Consider the following 17,893-nt stretch of genomic DNA (forward strand, 5'->3'; position numbering starts at 1 on the left):
CCAAGCATGACTTTCACTCCTCCCCGCTCCTGCTGCAGCCCAAAATGTCCCCTCCCCCAAATGCTGCCCCTATGGGACAGGGGAGCCTCAGGAAAAGCATTCTGGGGAGGCTGCATTCCAGACTGCAGCGGAAGAGAGGTGGTGAGAGAGCTGCCCTCTGTGGATGGAACTCTTCCATCCGAAAAACACTCCAGTGGACCTGACCACAAAGCATTACAATTTCTATGCATGAGAAAATGCTATCCTGTCTCATACATTCAAATCCACTGTGAGCCCCTGAGCTATGTTGTGATTTTTGCCTATGGATTACTGAACAAGGAAGAAGGCACACATACGTTGGTTGGAGAAGCAGGTGGTGCATAGTCTGGATTCCATTGGCCATATTCTAGCCCACAAGCCCTCATGCCCAAATTCAGGAGTGCCACAATCTTCTCCTGCCTGCGCTAGTTTATCAGTGCCATCCTATGCAGATTCATTCCAGTCCAGGGGTTTTTTTGTAGGGGGAAATCCTTTGCTTATTAGGCCACACCCCCCCCCCCCCCAATATAGCCAATCCTCCAGGAGCTTACAGGGCTCTTAGTACAGGTCCTACTGAAAGCTCCAGGAAGACTGGCTATATCAGGGGTGTGTGACCCAACATGCAAAGGAGTTCCTGCTACAAAAAAGGCCCTGCTCCAACCTGAGACCACTAAAATGGAGTAACTCGGCAATGGACTGCAATGTACAACACCTATGCTTTTACTAGACTGTTTTCAAGCTTCTTGTATCTCGAAAGGCAAGGGCTGACCCTCAGGAGGATCAAAACACCCACATACAAGCAGGCTAGCTATGGCTTCAGTTCAGGTTTGCAGAAAAATCAAATTTGTTTTTTTTTTAAAAAGGGAGACTAACACCACCCCAATGAAAAAAATGGGAGTCTGGTAACCATGATGGGCACTAGGCATCAAGGCAGTGGTGCCAGCTCCCAGAGGAAGGGGCTTTCCTCTCTCCCTTCCCCAAGTCCCCCCCCCCCCCCCGTTAGAATCATAGAGTTGGAAGGGACTTCCAGGGTCATCTAGTCCAACTCACTGCACAATTCAGGAAATTCACAAGCACCTCCCCCCCTACACACACACACCCAACGACCACTGCTCCATGCCCAGAAGATGGCAACCCCCCCCCCCACCTCAAAACCAACCCTCCAGGATCCCTGGCCAAACTGGCTTGGAGAAAAATTGCTGCCTGCTAAAGTTTTAGATTTTAGAGATTTGCATACTGGACAAAATTACTGAGTCCCTAATCCAAACTGATTCCGATTCATATGAATCTGATTTTGCGGCTGTATGGCACTCATTCCTTGATTTTCTTGCTAAGCATGATCACTATTCTTCGTGTTTGGAAACAATTAATGCTATATATGCAGCATTAGTATAGCATTAATCCAATATCTTCTTCTTCTATATTAATTTATGTCATGGGTGCTGGGGACCCTGCAGAGGAAGACGAGTCTGCCAAGGAAACTGTACCCCTGCCACCTGCACCAGTACCCCTGCCTCCTGCTGAAGAAGATCCCAGCCCCCCTGCCTCGCCCTCTCGGGTGGCTCGTGTGCGTGACCGCCTCCGTCAGGACCTCAGGGATCGGAGGAGGGCGGCACGCTCACAAGCAAGACGCTCCCTGAGTCCTGAGTTTTGAGAGGATTCTGGCCCTCCTAAGAGCAAGGATGCTTGAGTTGTAACAGGATCCTGGCTGCCTCCCAGAGCCAGCAATTAGCCCAAATGGGCAACAGCCAGCAGAGGGCTATATAGCTGTGGGCTTTGGGAGGAGGCTTTGTGGAAGCAACTAGTCATTTCCCTGACGTTCTAGCATCCACGCTGGCTTGACTTTGGTTCCTGACTCCCTGACTTTGGCTTTTGACTTCTGGACTCCCTGACCTCGGCTTCTGGACCTCGGACCTGCGATACTTGCACAGCGATTTGGATTTGGCACCTCGGACACTCCTGCTTGCTGGCTACAGACCTCGGCCTGCCTCTGGACTTTGCCTGACCCGGCCCCAGCCGTGACAAATTTATGCCTATCAACCCTATGGACAGTCTTGAGATTCAAGCAAATGTAATGTAATTATTTGTTCGGACATAACATTATTTTTTTCTTTTTAAAATATATTATCTTTTCGCTGCATTCCGTGTACGTTCTTTAAATGTTAATACTTTTTCAATAATTAATAAACTTTAAAAAAAAAATTGGGAAAAAAACCATTGCTGCCTGACCCCAAAGTGGCAATCAGCATTTCCCTGGGTGTGTAAGAAAGCGTCACGAGGACTAAGCACTGATGCAGCCCTTCCTCCCTTTCCTCTCACGACCCGCCTCATTCACCGAATCAGCACGGCTGTCAGACAGCCATTTAACCTCTGTTTAAAAACCTCCACAGAAGGTTTTTAAACTTCTTGTGATAAGCCACACTGGTCACATCAATGGCCTTGATGCTGCTCTTGGATGATGCCCACAGGTACATACACGCACAAACACACGCACATGGTGTGCCCAGACACCCAGGAAAGTAAAAGAGAAGAGAGAGAGACATACACACACACACACACATAGACAGAGAGAGAGGGAGAGAGAAAGAGAGAGAGAGGGAGAGAGACATAGGCAGAGCGAGAGAAGAAGAAGACTGCAGATTTATACCCTGCCCTTCTCTCTGAATCAGAGACTCAATCTCCTATATCTTCTCCCATCTGATTGGCCACTGTTGGTAATGGAATGATGATGATACTGAATTTATAGCCCGCCCTACACTCCGAGTCTCAGAGCGGCTTATCTTCCTCCCGCACAACAGCGGCTTATCTTCCTCCCCTTCTTATCTTCCTCCCCCACAACACACACCCTGTGAGGTGGGTGGGGCTGAGAGGGCTCTCACAGCAGCTGCCCTTTCAAGGACACCTCCTGCGATAGCTATGGCTGACCCAAGGCCATTCCTGCAGCTGCAAGTGGAGGAGTGGGGAATCAAACCCAGTTTTCCCACATAAGAGTCCGCACACTTAACCACTACACCAAACTAGCTCTCCAGAGAAAGAGAGAGACAGAAAGAGAGAAACGGAGACAGAGCCACAGAGAGAGAGACACAGAGAGAGAGAGAGACATAGACAGAGAAAGAGATGGAAAGAGAGACAGAGACAAAAAGAGAGACAGAGCCACAGAGAGAGAGACAGAGAGAAAGCATGCAAGAAGCAGGAGCTAATGAGAAACTGAAGGCCCAAGCGGGATCCTTACAGAGCTCAGGAGAGCAGGGGCGATGGTGCTGTTGATATGATCCACCGCCTGCAGGACCCCTAGAGAAGGAAAAAGACACAGAGAGTGTCAGAGAAAAGCAGAAAGACACAGAGATGGAGACCGGCGCACATGACCACTGGCTCCTCCCAGCCACATCACTGGCACACATCTGCTACCATCGCCAGTCCCAGAGCAGGCCGCAGCACACCTACACGCACCTACACACACAAACACACACACATGCTCAGGGGCCCTTAGGAACTGTGAGGAACCATCGTGGAACTGCTACCTTTCCCGAGGAATCTGGACTTATCGTTGTCACGCAGCTCCAGAGCTTCGTAGATGCCGGTGGACGCACCACTGGGGACAGCTGCCCGGAACAGTCCTGAAGGGGATCATTAAAGACCAGAGGTGGGAAAGGGCACGAGGAAAGGAAGAAATGAAATTTATTAAGGCTAGGACCCTTTTCAAGTTGTCACTATTTAAAAAAAACCAAGTCTCTGGCTCTTTTCTGTATGAAGGGATGCATTTGGGGTTCTATCATCTGCCCTTGAAGAAGTAATAATAATTGTGTGCTGTCACACGACGACGACAGGACCATGGGGCTTTCAAGACAAGGGACAAGCAGAGGTCATTGCCAAATCCAAATCCCTTTATTGGCATAGAAGTAAAAAGTACAGCATGGCAAAGTTGCACAGTTTCAGCTATAAAAACTAGTCAAGCATCAAGAAGGGGAGCTGGTCTTTTACTCCCTGATTGTTATGGCAGCCAAAAGGTACTTTGCATCTAGGCTAGTGGTCTGGGAACATCGGTCAGATAAGAGAAAGAAAACCAACTTTGCCTCAGGTAGTCCATAAAGGTTAGACAGGATAGGTTTGATTATGCAGTCCCGCACTTCCCCATGGAAATCACAGTGAAGTAAGACATGGGTGACCGTTTCGAGGTGCCTTCCATTACATGGGCAGAATCTTTCCTGATAAGGGATCTTGGCAAACTTCCCAGACAGTACCGCTGAGGGTAAAACATTAAGTCTTCCTAACATAAAAGAGCGGCGTAGCTGGGGTAACGTAAGCTGGGAAAGGTAGGCAGCAGGCAGCCCGTAATTTGGAAAGATACCAAATGCTAAAGGGCAACACGTTTTATGTTCAGAGGAACAAAGGGACTGTTTCTCAATATCTAAAATTCTCTGTTTCGGAATTCTGAATGCCTGCGTTTCGCTTAGCATACAGAGGTTGACCAGGGAGACACTTATGGAATGTATTTCTTCTGGATCCGACTATACCAGTTGGAACGGAAGGTCATTGCCTTCCTCTGCATAGCAAGCCCAGTCTTTCTCCATGGTGTTCCATTAGGTTGCCAGTCCCCAGGTGGGGAACAGGAGAGAACCGTGTTCTACTAAAGAATAAATTAGTTATGTGAAGTTGTTTCTGAACTACGCTAAAACCCTTTGCAGAATATACTTCTGAAAACTAGATGCAATAAATGCAAGATCTCATTATCTTAAGTGCTTAGCACTACATAGTTTATAATGTGCAGCAAACATTCTTGCAGTTTACAATATACATTTACATAAAGGCAATTGCCAATTTACAATTTAATGAAAGAGTCCACTCAGAACGAAGACTTCAAAAGGTACAAAGTCCTTCAAAAGGTACAAAGTGAAAAAACCTCTCCAAATCAGTAATGATGTTGCTAACAAAGTCAAGGTTACTTTACAGAAAATTAAGGCAATGTGTTTATACGTGTAGCTGATATGAAGTGCAGCTGATAACACGTTCCCTAGGTTTACAAAGCCGTGTTCCAGGGTCAGCCTTCATCTGATCATTCACTTCATATTGTCTGGAACCAATGCTCACAGCAGTATAAGTGTAGTTAGTAGGGTTGCCAAGTCCAATTCAAGAGATATCTGGGGACTTTGGGGTTGGAGCCAGGAGACTTTGGGGGTGGAGCCAGGAGACTTTGGGGGTGGAGCCAGGAGCAAGGTTGTGACAAGCATAATTGAACTTCAAGGGAGTTCTGGCCAGCACTTTTAAAGGGACAGCACACCTTTTTAAATGCCTTCCTTCCATAGGAAATAATGAAGGATAGGGGCACCTTCTTTTGGGGCTCATAGAATTGGACCCCCTGGGCCAATCGTTTTGAAACTTGGGGGGTGTTTTGGGGAGAGGCACTAGATGCTATACTGAAAATTTGGTGCCTCTACCACAAAAAAAAGCCCCCACAGAGCCCCCGATGCCTCCAGATCAATTCCCCATTATACCCTGTGAGAATCGATCTCCACATAGGGAATAATGAAGTGCCTAGCAGATATTTCCTTCCCTCCCCCCGTTTCTGGTGACTCTGAAGCAAGGGATTGGCATCTCTATTCATGAGTTGCTGCCAACTTCAAAGTAACACAGATGCACCATCCCAAGAGGAAGCCTTTCCAATTGGAGACTGAAGCCTCCGAAGGTGGAAAGTCACATGGTGGCTGTAGGGGAGGGGCTCCCCCCCATTGGCCAGCTGACTGGGGGCGGGAAGGAGCCTGGGAAAGCGGTAGAACCCCCGCTGGGACCTGGGGACTGGCAAGCCTAGTAGTTAGTCAGTTTCTCCAAAGGGCAATTTTCAGAAGTATATTCTGCAAAGGGTTTCAGCATTATTCAGAAACAACTTCACAGAACTAATTTATTCTTTAGTAGAACACGGTTCTCTCCTGTTCCTAATCCCCAGGTGGGGGCGGGGGATCCCCTGGTTTGGAGGCCCCCTCCCCACTTCAGGGTCATCAGAAGTGAAGGGGGGGGAAGGGAAATGTCTGCTGGGCACTGCGTTATTCCCTATGGAGTCCGATTCCCATAGGGTGTAATGGAGAATTGACATGTGGGTATCTGGGGCTCTGGGAGGCTGTTTCTTGAGACAGAGATGCCAAATTTGCAGCACTGCATCCAATGCCTCTCCTCAAAACACTCTCCAAGTTCCAAAATGATCGGACCATTTGCTCTTCATTTTCAGTGTTCTGGCCAGCTTGTTCAAAGGATGACTCATGAGCCATCGGCCTGTGCTAAGGGGTGTCTTCAAATTTTATTTTATGTTCCTGAACAAATTAAGTCATTTCAAACGCATGAAAGGACCTGCATTGGAATTTTTGCCATTTCTCGCTGACTTCAGACTGTCCTTCACAAGGTACACTGAGTCCTACAAACCTCAGTTTCAGGTTTCAGGTCTGTCCGCTACTGCCCAATTTCTGCAAATTTGCAGGATATTCGTTTGCAATTAACCTGATCCTTCTGTTTCTGATAGAGCCCCGTGGCGTAGAGTGTTAAAGCTGCAGTACTGCAGTCCTAAGCTCTGCTCAAGACCTGAGTTCGATCCCCGGTGGAAGCTGGGTCTTCAGGTAGCCGGCTCGAGGTTGACTCAGCCTTCCATCCTTCCAAGGTGGGTAAAATGAGGACTCAGCTTGCTGGGGGGAAAGTGTAGATGATTGGGGAAGGCAATGGCAAACCATCCCATAAAAAGTCTGCCGTGAAAATGTTGTGAAAGCAATGTCACCCCAGAGTCGGAAACGACTGGTGCTTGCACAGGGGACCTTTCCTTTTCCTTCTGTTTCTGCAAACGTCTTTCCCAGCCATGAACGAAGGCTGAGGACTAGCATGAAATCTGATTCCAAGGACTGAGTATGCTAAGTAGCGTCACTGTGCCTAAGAACCTGATGGATTTCCTCTCCATTTGGCTGAATGTGGTGCTTTCCATGGCCGTAGATCCAGAGGAATTAGTCATGTTAGTCCGTTGCCGCAAAATAGTAAAGAGTCCAATAGCACCTTTAAGACTAACAAATTTTATTGTAGCATAAACTTTCAAGAAACATAGCTCTCTTTGTCAGATGCATCTAACCAAGAGAGCTGTGTTTCTCGAAAGGTTATGCTACAATAAAAATTGTTAATCTTAAACAGGGCTTTTTTTGTAGGGAAAAAAGCCCAGCAGGAACTCATTTGCATATTAAGCCACACCTCCTGATGTCCCCATTCTCTGTCCTTGCCCCTACCTGGTGGAACAAGCTCCCATTGGAGATTACGGCCCTGTGGGGACTGTTGCAGTTCCGCAGGGCCTGTAAGACAGAGCTGTTCCATCAGGCCTTCAACTGAGGCGGTGGACATTTTGTTATTCTGTGGCCTCCCTGCTGCAGGGACCCTGATGATATAACTTTGCTGACCCATTTATCTTACACCAGCTTGGGGGGGGATGTATAGAAGGAGTGGAGGCAACTGATATTACCAACCGCAGAACTGGAGTCTGTTTTTAGATTGTTATATTGCTTTTAGATTGTATATTGTTTTATTATATGTATTGGATTTTAATCTTGTATTATTGATCGTTGTTACCCGCCCAGAGCCCATTTGGAAATGGGTGGGTTATAAATTGAAAATAATAAATAAATAAATTGTTTTACACGGGGCTTTCTTGTGGGAAAAGCCCAGCAGGAACTCATCTGCATATTAGGCCACACCCCTGGCACCAAGCCAGTCAGAGCTGTGCTCCTGCTCAAAAAAAAGCCCTGATCTTAAAGGTGCTACTGGACGCTTTACTGTTTTGCTGCAATTGACTAACACAGTTAACTCCTCTGGATCTAAGAACCTAAGATCTGCCTTGCCATTGCCGATCAATCAAAGGCCCAGCCAGTCCAATATATGACAGCCAGTTTGGTGTAGTGGTTAAGTGTGTGGACTCTTATCTGGGAGAACCAGATTTGATTCCTCACTCCTCCACTTGCACCTGCTGGAATTGCCTTGGGTCAGCCATAGCTCTGGCAGAGGTTGTCCTTGAAAGGGCAGCTGCTGTGAGAGTCCTTTGAGCCCTACCCACCTCACAGGGTATCTGTTGTGTGGGAGGAAGATAAGAAGGGGAGGAAGATAAGCGGCTGTTGTGGGGGAGGAAGATAAGCCGCTCTGAGACTCGGAGCGTAGGGCAGGCTATAAATTCAGTATCATCATCATCATTCCATTACCAACAGTGGCCAATCAGATGCTTCTGAGAAGCTTACAAGCAGGACATACAGATGTTTCATACATAATGTTTCACATTTATGCTTCCATTTCTTCTTCCAAAACTTTGGCTTCAAAACTTTACCATGTTCCTCCTTATCTTCTCTGAAGAGAGATCCAGGTGGGCAGCCGTGTTGGTCTGAAGCAGCAGAACAAAGTTTGACTCCAGGAGATGGATGGTGTGTAACAACAGGGTCTCAATTAATTACTCATAGCACCCCACAGTTACAGACCTGTCTCCAATTTTGACATATTTATTTGCTTCACTGTTTCTCTCCCAGAATTAAATCCAAACAAATGGTGACCATATACCAGGGGTGGCCAAACTGTGGCTCAAAAGCCACATGTGGCTCTTTCACACATATGTTGTGGCTCTTGAAGCTCCCATCGCTCCATTGGCCAGCTTTGAGAAGGCATTTGTTTCATTAAATCACTTTGAGCTAACCCAGCCAGCAGCTTGGAGAATGCATTTAAAGTTGCTTTCTTTCCACCTCCTTCTCCCTCCACCATCTATCTTCCTTCCTTCCTTCCTTCCTTCCTTCCTTCCTTCCTTCCTTCCTTCCTTCCTTCCTTCCTTCCTTCCTTCCTCCCTCCCTCCCTCATCTGACATTCATGTCTTGCGGCTCTCCAACATCTGATGTTTACTCTATGTGGCTTTTACATTAAGCAAGTTTGGCCACCCCTGCCATATACACTTAGCCTGTTATTCCTGTTTGCATCTGCTAAAACACCTTCATTCTGTTGCGTGCTAATTCAGTGTCTACCTATATGTATCACTGTCTCAGAAGAAATGTGCATGCACACAAAAGCTCATGCATGGAATACAACTTTGTTGGTCTTAAAGATACCCCTGGACTTCTACTTTGTTCTTATCTTCTCTTGCTATCGTTTCTTCAATTCCTGTGTCTTCTAACCCTGTTTTCCTTTCATTATTCCAGCAGCTGGTTCCTGGGTACAAGGCTTCTGTGGAAATGAACTCTTCTGCCATTCCCTTGTACATATGCGCTCATGCACAACCAAGTGTGCCCCAGTGTGAATTATTTACACCCCATCAAGTCTTTTTGGTGCCAGTGAGGCTAGATGGAGAGTGGGGGGGCAGAACTGTACTCCCCTGAGCACTTCTGGGGGAACCTCTTGTTTCTAAGTGCAAAGGGCAACCAAGGGGGGGGGGAGCAAAAGTGAGGATGCTTTTTCAACCCCGGTCAGTCAGGGGTTAAATCTGGATTCTCTTGGGCTCTAGGATCCTGGCATCTGCCTTACCATTTCTTCATGTTAACCCAATGTCTCGCTCCACAGACATAACCTCCTACTGTTCTCTGTCTTTATCTTCTATTTTAAGCTTCTTTTTTATTCTCTCTCCCTCTGTGACCTGCCTTTCTTTCCTTGTTCAAAACATCTATTGTTTAATCCAGGCCTCATTTTGGGCAGGAGCTCACAGGAGTTCCCGAATCTCTAAATTTCATTGTTATTCTCGGCTTGGCTTCGCGAACGAAGATTTAAGAAGGGTGCAATAGTCCACGTTTGCTGCAGGCTCGCTGGTGGCTGACAAGACCAATGTGGGACAGGCAGGTCCGGCCACAGCGGCTGCAGGGAAAAGTCTGATTTAGGGTTGGTCCTGTAGCAGTGCGATTCTTCCTCAATCTCCTTTTGTCCTCAAGACCAGCTATGCGTGCGTTCTCAAAGGAAGAGACAGCCTGGTGGATGGTGTGCCTCCATGCTTTGCGATCTGAGGCTAGGTCAGACCACTGGTGATGGTTGATGTGACAGGTGCTAAGGGATTTTCATTGTGCTTTCTTTCTTAACCCCCTCCCCTCCAATACTTGCTTCTGGGCTCCGTTGCTCAAACCCCCTGTGAGAATTTTGCTGAACTCTAAGATTTGACAAACTTTCTAATATTTTCCCACCACAAAAAATGGGGAAATAACCAAAACATACAAAGCAGACATATGGAAATCTTCATCATGCCACTGTGGCCACACAGGAGAAAGTAATTTAAAAAGTATGATGGGAGTAATGTTTTATTATGACAATCATAATCAGAAAAGCATTTTAAGGTAGATGCTGAGCTGATATAATTTAGTCCACCTTCCGGTGATGTCAGGGGTGTGTGACACACAAATGAGTTGTGCTGATGAGCTCTGGCACCTCTTATTCTATGAAATGATCCCTGGTTTAACCATTCTTTTTTAAAAAAAACTTTCTCCCAAACCTTCAAATTATTGTCCTATTTCTCTATTAGCTTTTAGCTCCAAAACTGTCAAATGCTGGATGCTCTCTTGCTGCATTTCACGACCTACTGCCAAATCATATTTTGGTTTTACTTTGAGTCCATTTTGTTGTTGTTGGTGTGCCTACCACACCATCGGATCTGTTCTTGCGGGTATTTCTATTTTACAATAGCTAAAACTCCAAGGTCTTTTCCCCAGGGGTCTTACTTTAAAGTTATCCTAAATTTCCGGCATTGTCAATATTTTTTCCTCACTGTTTCTTTCCTTAATCTTGGCGTTCCTGGTATCGTGTTGTCTTGATCTTCATCTGTATCTTCCCCTTGATGGCGCCTCTCTTTCACTTTCAGTCCTTTTTCCTTCAGATGCTGAGGTCCTCCAAGTTTCAGTTCTTGATGCTTTTTTGATTGAGAGTCTTTCTCCTTTACCTTCTCTCATAACCTCTTCTGAAGTTAGCGGCCATTTTGTGATGACATCCATTTTTACCGATTGGAGCTGCTAGTCTGAAGGGGCAAGGAGCACAGATTTTCCCCCACATACAGCTCTCCTCCACCAACCCTGAGAAAGCTGATGCCACTGATAGGAGGCAGAAAGGGTGATCTGGAGTATTGAAGGGAAGACTGCAATATGGCAGGCAAAGAAGACAACTTGGCCCTTCAGATCTACTCTCTTCCTCCTCATCTTCTCTCCTTGTGTCTCACATTTCCCTTCCTTTCCCTCTTCCTCTCTCCTGCTTCAAAATCCAGGAACATTTCAGAGGGCACAGCTGCAATTAAATTGCGTAGATAGTATTTTTTCTCTGTGGAAAACATGCCAGAGAGAGAGAAAGACAGCTCTGCCCTCAAGCCCTCTCCACAGGGTGCCTCCTGCCCTTTCAAGCTTACTGCCTGTGGACAGAACCAATTCATTAACCACAAAGTCTGAGGCTACAGAGGAGAGGCCAGCTACCCATCTCCCCCACATCCACACATACCTTTCGATGTGTACAAATCCACTTCCACAGTGGGATTCCCACGGGAGTCCAAGATCTCACGAGCATGGATCTTCTCCATGGCCATTGTGGCAGTCGGTTGTTCTGGAAGAGAACAGATGTGTCAGGTGGGCAGTCCAAGGAGAGAAAGAAAATGGAGACCTGAGAAATAATTGCTGTTTATAAAGGCATTTATACAAGCCCTAGCTGTCACACAGATGGGTCCCAAGTATACCTGAGGGACTGCCTTGTCCCTTAAGAACATAAGATTTGCTCATTTAGGGTTGTCATCTCTGACGGCCAATTCCTGAAGAGTTGTGGGTTGGGCTTGTGGACAATAGAGTCTGGAGAGGGGAGGGTTCTCAGAAATGATGTGACGTCGCTCTAGGACTTTAGTTTCTTCTAGTCTCAATGGTGCACTATAGAGTCCACCCTCTGAAGCTGCATTTCTTCTCGGGAAACTGATACCTGTAGTCTGAAGATAGGTCATAATTCTGGGGCAGCTCCAGACCCCATCCAGATGTTGACAGCCCTATGAGATGCTATAGGGAAGCCCACAAACAAGAGCTGCTGGAATAGCTCTTCCCTGGTGATTTTTCCTTGTCATCTGACAGAAAGGCTGTGATCACACACACTAAATAATGCACTTTCAATGCATTTTCCAACTGGATTTTGCCATTCACACAGTAAAATCCAGTCAGAAAGTGCACTGAAAGTAAGTGCATTGTTTAGTATGTGATCACAGCCTAAGAGTACCTGACTCTCCTTTCTAGTGACAGACTCATCCTCCATAATTAGGGTTTGTAGAATCTTTCGGGCTCAAGTGCCGTGTTCTACTGGAGAAGAAAAATTTTCTCCAGTAGAACACGGCACTTGAGCCCAAAAGATTCTACAAACCCTAATGATGATGCCAGCCGTGAAAACCTGAAATCATCCTCCATAAGTTTGTTCAGCCACCCAAGATACTGGCCCTCTTCATACCTTGTGGCACTGAGTTCCACAAACCCACCATCTGAAATCATACTTCCTTTTGATTGTCTTGACTCGTTTCACCTTGGGCCATTACAGTGGTTTTGTTTCTAGAAAAAGAGATGGCATGGGAGTGCGCCTGACTGGAAACAATAGTCTCCCATTTGAAGCACTTCGGCCTACTTTGGGGGACTCTCCCTTTTGAATCCCCAAGGAACATGGATTCAGCACCTTCTTGGGCCCCTCATCTATCCCAGGAGGATAGGTGCCCTGAAGGATGTTGGAACAAATGCCCTCAGCCAGAGCCCTGAGGGGTGTGGCATCCCCTTCCTCTGAGGAAGGGCACCATCTTCAGGGAACAACTAGCTTGGCCCAGCTGTTGCCCAGAAAAAGAACTCCAGTGAGCTTGCTTCTCTTGACCTCCAAAAGTGAGCATGCTGCTAAAATTGCAGATTGCCAGAGACTGCTGATGTGAAGAAAAAGACACTCCACCTTCTGCTACCAACCAGGGCTGGTTGGGAGCCAGTTTGGTGTAGTGGTTAAGCGTGCAGACTCTTATCTGGGACAACCGGGTTTGATTCCCCACTCCTCCGCTTACAGCTGCTAGAATGGCCTTGGGTTAGCCATAGCTATCGCAGGAGTTGTCCTTGACAGGGCAGCTACCGTGAGAATCTCTCACTCAAGCCTGCCAGGTGACCTTGGGCCCATCACAATCTCCCAGCCTCACTTTCCCTCAGAAGGTGATTGTCATGAGGGTTGAGAGGAGAGGGGGAAATGATCCCAAAAGCCACGTTGGGTCCCTGATCAGGAGACAAAGCAGAATATAAATTAATAAAAGGTGCAATGGAATTTACACCGTCTCCCTCTCAGGAAGGACACTGGTTAGAGAAGATTCAGGCAGCCCCAACAGATACAAATGTCCTTTGTTCTGATATGAGCAGAATGGTCATATCTGCCCTTCCTTTCTGCATCTCGGGTTTTTACTAGGTGGGCCTTAAATCAGCCCACGTTTCTCAACTGATGTCTGCCCCTGTGAGGGACAGTAATTGTCAGGGAAGCAGGATATAATTCCTCCCCTTTCTCAGGCTGTGGCAGCTTCTGTGGGTGGCAGACACAGCTGGCTGGCAAGCTTGCCCGGCCTCTTGCTGGCAACGACTGCTGCCTGCTGCTGCTTTGCACAGAGGCGGAAAATAAAACATTAAAACAGTAAACAATAAAAAATTAAAACCTCTATAGTTTTACCACAGTTTCAGGTGATTCCTAGAGCAATGTGACATCACTTCTGATTTTTCCCAGAAGTGACATCACAGATCACACAATATCCCCATGTCACTGCCCCCCACCCAAAACCAGTTGGCAAGTTCAGCTTGGTATGGGCTGGATTGTGCAGGCCACAATTTTCAGCTGCTGCCCTATTGGTGTAGCGGTTAAGTACGCGGATGCTTATCTGGGAGAACCAGGTTTGATTCTCCACTCCTCCACATGCAGCTGCTGATGTGACCTTGGATCAGCCACAAGTTCTCAGCAGAGTCGTTTCTCTCAAGAGCAGCTCTCTCAGCCCCACCTACCTCACAAGGTGTCTGTTGTCGGGAGGAGAAGGGGAAATGTAAGCCACTCGGAGACTCCTTTAGCTAGCAAAGCGTGGGGTATAAATCCAATCTCCTCTTCTTCTCTTCTTTCACCTTTCCCTTGCATTACAGAATGGGTGAGCTCGAGGGCAATATAGGGGATAGAAATCAAAGCCCACTTTGCGCTCAAGGGAGACTGAATGGATGTCCACTGTCATGGAAGACCGAAGGATGCTTTCTACTCTAGTCCAGAACCTGACAAAGCCCAAGAAAGCAAATTCTCCTGAGCATGAGAGACTTCGCTTTTGGCCTGCAAGGCACCATCTTGTCTGCTTAAGATCGCTATGCAATTGCAAAGGGATACCATCTCAGGATCTCAGATTCAGCGGCCTCAGCATTACTCGTGACACATCTCAAGGAGAGGTCTGTCACCAGTAATGCTGAGGCCACTGTATCTGAGATCCCAAGATGGTACCCCTCAGCAATTTCAGTGACCTTTCCAGATCCTAGAAAGGCAGTGGAGTTTCTGAACTGGTGCCTTGGCAGCAGATTGAATGAGGGCAAACCAACTGATACTTACTCCAGATACAGTGGAAGCTCCACTAATTGGAAACACGTCTTGATCTGGGAACACTCTAGATCAGGACTTAGTTGTACAGCCTGAATTAACTATCCAAGAGCCAGCATGGTAGTAGTAGTAATAATAATAATTGTATGGCATCGTGTGTAGAATAGCCAGGAGAATCTAAGATTGTCTGGCAACCAGAAGTTCTAGCTCTTTAAACAATATGCACCACTAGGTGGTGAGCTAGACTTGTTTGTAAAGCAGCATTTCAGAGGTGGTTAGCCATTGCCTGCCTCTGCATCACACCCCTGGTATTCCTTGGAGGTCATCCCTCTGAATACTAGCCAAGGCAGACCCTGCTTGGCTCCTGAGATGTCATAGGATTGGGCTAGCCTGCTGTAGCGGGCAGAGTACTGGACTAGGATCTTGAAGTCCCAGGTCTGAACCCCACCTCTGCCATGGAAGTTGACTGGGTGACTTGGACCAGTTGACACTCTCAGCCTAACCTACCCCACTGTCACATTCTCAGGGCGCAGGCAGGAGTCCAAAGCCAGTCCAAGGTCAAAGTCCAGGAAGTCCAGCAGAGGCCAAGTCACCAAAGCAAAATCACAAACAGGAATCAGAAGTCAGTGTCCAAAGGCCAAAGGGTCAGGGTGCCAAGGAATTCAAGCAGGTCAGGATATGGAATCAGGAAGGAGCGTGGATGCAAGCCAGAGGATTGACTTGTTGCTTCCAGTAGGTTATCAGGTCCTGAGTGGGAGTTATATGGGAGCCTCAATCAGCCTGCTCCCTGGGTGGCAGCGACTCTGCTAGAACTCAGGGCTGAGAGATCTGAAGCATCGGCATGCCTCATGTCTTAGCTCTTAAAGTTCTTTCCGGAGCCTGCTTCGAACTCTTGAGATGGGAGGGGGAGAGCTTGGAGGAGATTGTCATCAGCCAGCACCGGCGCCTGGAATGCGGGGAGAGTGATTGATGGGCCAGCTGCTGGTTGTTCAGCTGAGGAACTGGCTGGCAACTCTTCCAGGTCTGTTAACACTTCCAGCTCCCCCTCGCCAGGGCTCATGACACTCACAGAGTTGTTGGAAGGATAAAAGGAAGAAGGGGAGGACATTGTATGGCTTCTTACAAACTTAAGCTGCACTTCCCTGGTACCTCCAGCTCAAAGGATCAAGTAGTATTCTCACTATTTTTATCGCTTAATCTCACACAAAAAATTAAAATTTAAAATAAAAAACTGTACATTAAAAATGTAAATAGTTTCTTCATTTCTCCTACAATTCTTAGTTTTTTTTAATTTTTTTGGGGGGGCCCTAGTGGGCAGCTCGCCTACAGCACCAAACACTTAGAACTGGCCCTCAAAATTACAGTTCTCAAACTGGCTCCTGACCCAGTTTACATATCGAGCAGTTGTGCCCCACGAGGTGGCGTGAATGCCACACGGCCACTGATCAATGGATCACGCGGAGCGCGAGCTGGAAGTTCAAAGGTCCTTCTCCCTCTTGCTGAAAAAGCCTGCCGTTGACCCAATGCGCAAAAGCGGTTCCTTGCAAAGACAGCCCCTTCCCCTCCCCTTGGGATGAAAAGTAATTTTCAAGGGCTCAGCTGTCAAGGCAGCCAGGCTCCAGGGGGAAAGCAGAAAGGCATCAATATGTATTTATCTTGCCCTGTGCTGTTCTAGGACCCACAATGCATCTGTAAAAGGATCACAAGCGTGCTGTTAGAGATGGCCCTGCCTTAGATCCCAATAGATGTAATCAAGGCTTGTTACTGAAGGCCTGTTCCACAATCTCTCATGCAAAAGACACCTTGGAGCGAGTGGTAAGAGGGCAAGGGTGCTCTCCAGTTATGGGGAGGAGGGAGGGAAATACAGAGGTCTTCCCTTAGAGTTGCATGCATCTCCATTGGCAAGTTACATACCGGGTTCGTTACATACCGGGTTCGTTACAGTTACATACCGGGTTCGTTACAAAGTGCTGGTCATTACCTTTAAAGCCCTATATGGTCGAGGGCCTGCCTACCTTAGGGACCGTCTCTCCCCATATGAACCCCAGAGAGCACTGAGGTCAGCCGGAAAAAACTTGTTGACTACTCCCGGACCGAGAGAGGTGAAGCTGCAATGTACCCGTAACCGGGCCTTCTCCTCTGTAGCCCCGAGCCTATGGAACCAACTTCCAGAGGAAATGCGGGCCCTGCGGGACCTTGAACAATTCCGCAGGGCCTGCAAGACCTTCCTCTTCCGACTAGCTTTCGCTGACGAAGGAAGAAATTGTTAATGATAACCGCCATCCTAAAGAACAGTATTAGCACTTTTATTAACTTAATTAACTAATTTTAAACCTAATCAGAATTTTAATGCTTAAATGTAATTTTGTGTTTTTTTGCTTTTTGTATAATTGAAATTTGTATGATGTTGTTAGCCGCCCTGAGCCTGCCTCGGCGGGGAGGGCGGGATACAAATAAAATTATCTATCTATCTATCTATCTATCTAAGGATCTGGGCACACAAAGTGTAGCAGAGGTCGCTGACAGAATGCTAGAATCATATAGCTATAAGGTGACCAAATGTCGACTCAAAAGAGCCCATAACCTGGATGGGAAACGTGAATCCTGTGACCGGCATAAATTGTGCAAAGAGACATCATCTGACCAATTTTCCTGCTGTTTTTTTTCCATTCCTAATGTTCCATCTTGGACTTGCTAATTATTGGGAGGGGGTTCAAGGGACCCCATTCTCTGGCCCCTGGAAATCTCCGTTTGCAACCTCCCTGCCACCACCCATGTGCTCTCCAACATACCTTCACAATGATCAGAGCTGGAATGATAAGGAATAGAACAGGGGTGGCTAAACTGCAGCTCGGGAGCCACGTGTGGCTCTTTCACACATATTGTGTGGCTCTCGAAACCTCCACTGCCTTGTTGGCTGGCGTAGAAAAGGCATTTCTCTCTTTAAATCACTTCTCCAAGCCAAGCAAGCCAGTGTTTGGAGAATGCATTTAAAGTTAAAGTTGCTTTCTTTCCATCTCTCCATCCCTCCCTCCCCATCTATCTGACTGCCTGCCTTCTTTCCTTGCAGCTCTCAGATGTTCACATCTTGCAGCTCTCAGACGTCTGACGTCCAAGTCTTGTGGCTCTCAAACATCTGACATTCATGCTATGCGGCTCTTACATTAAGCAAGTTCAGTCACCCCTGGAATAGAAGCTTCCTGTTTTGAATGAAAGTTGGCGAGAATGTTGAATTCCATCCCGACTTTCATATGCTGACTTTGTGTGTTTGCCTGGAGACAGATAATAGAGGTAAGAATCCAGGAGCACCTTAAAGACAAACAACATT

General features: G+C 47.1%; 2 protein-coding genes across 3 annotated transcripts in view; one reads left to right on the forward strand and one right to left on the reverse strand.

The window, feature by feature from the left end:
- Window positions 1-17,893, reverse strand: part of ENO2 (enolase 2) — a 40,961-nt gene that overhangs the window by 18,401 nt on the left and 4,667 nt on the right. The window contains exons 2-4 of one of the 2 annotated variants that reach the window (XM_060236887.1): window positions 11,464-11,565; window positions 3,540-3,635; window positions 3,251-3,309 (exon numbers count right to left, since the gene is read on the reverse strand). In XM_060236887.1, coding sequence (XP_060092870.1) covers window positions 3,251-3,309; window positions 3,540-3,635; window positions 11,464-11,548 — 240 coding nt within the window. In that variant the 5' untranslated portion in view covers window positions 11,549-11,565. The remainder of the gene's footprint in view (window positions 1-3,250; window positions 3,310-3,539; window positions 3,636-11,463; window positions 11,566-17,893) is intronic. The other variant, XM_060236888.1, reaches the window with a different exon arrangement.
- Window positions 3,839-17,893, forward strand: part of MLF2 (myeloid leukemia factor 2) — a 449,608-nt gene continuing 435,553 nt past the window's right edge. The window contains exon 1 of the mRNA XM_060236893.1: window positions 3,839-3,843. The gene's annotated coding sequence lies outside the window, so the exon portion shown is untranslated. The remainder of the gene's footprint in view (window positions 3,844-17,893) is intronic.

This window comes from Heteronotia binoei, chromosome 4 (genome assembly GCF_032191835.1).
Source record: "Heteronotia binoei isolate CCM8104 ecotype False Entrance Well chromosome 4, APGP_CSIRO_Hbin_v1, whole genome shotgun sequence".
Classification (NCBI taxonomy): Eukaryota; Metazoa; Chordata; class Lepidosauria; order Squamata; family Gekkonidae; genus Heteronotia; species Heteronotia binoei.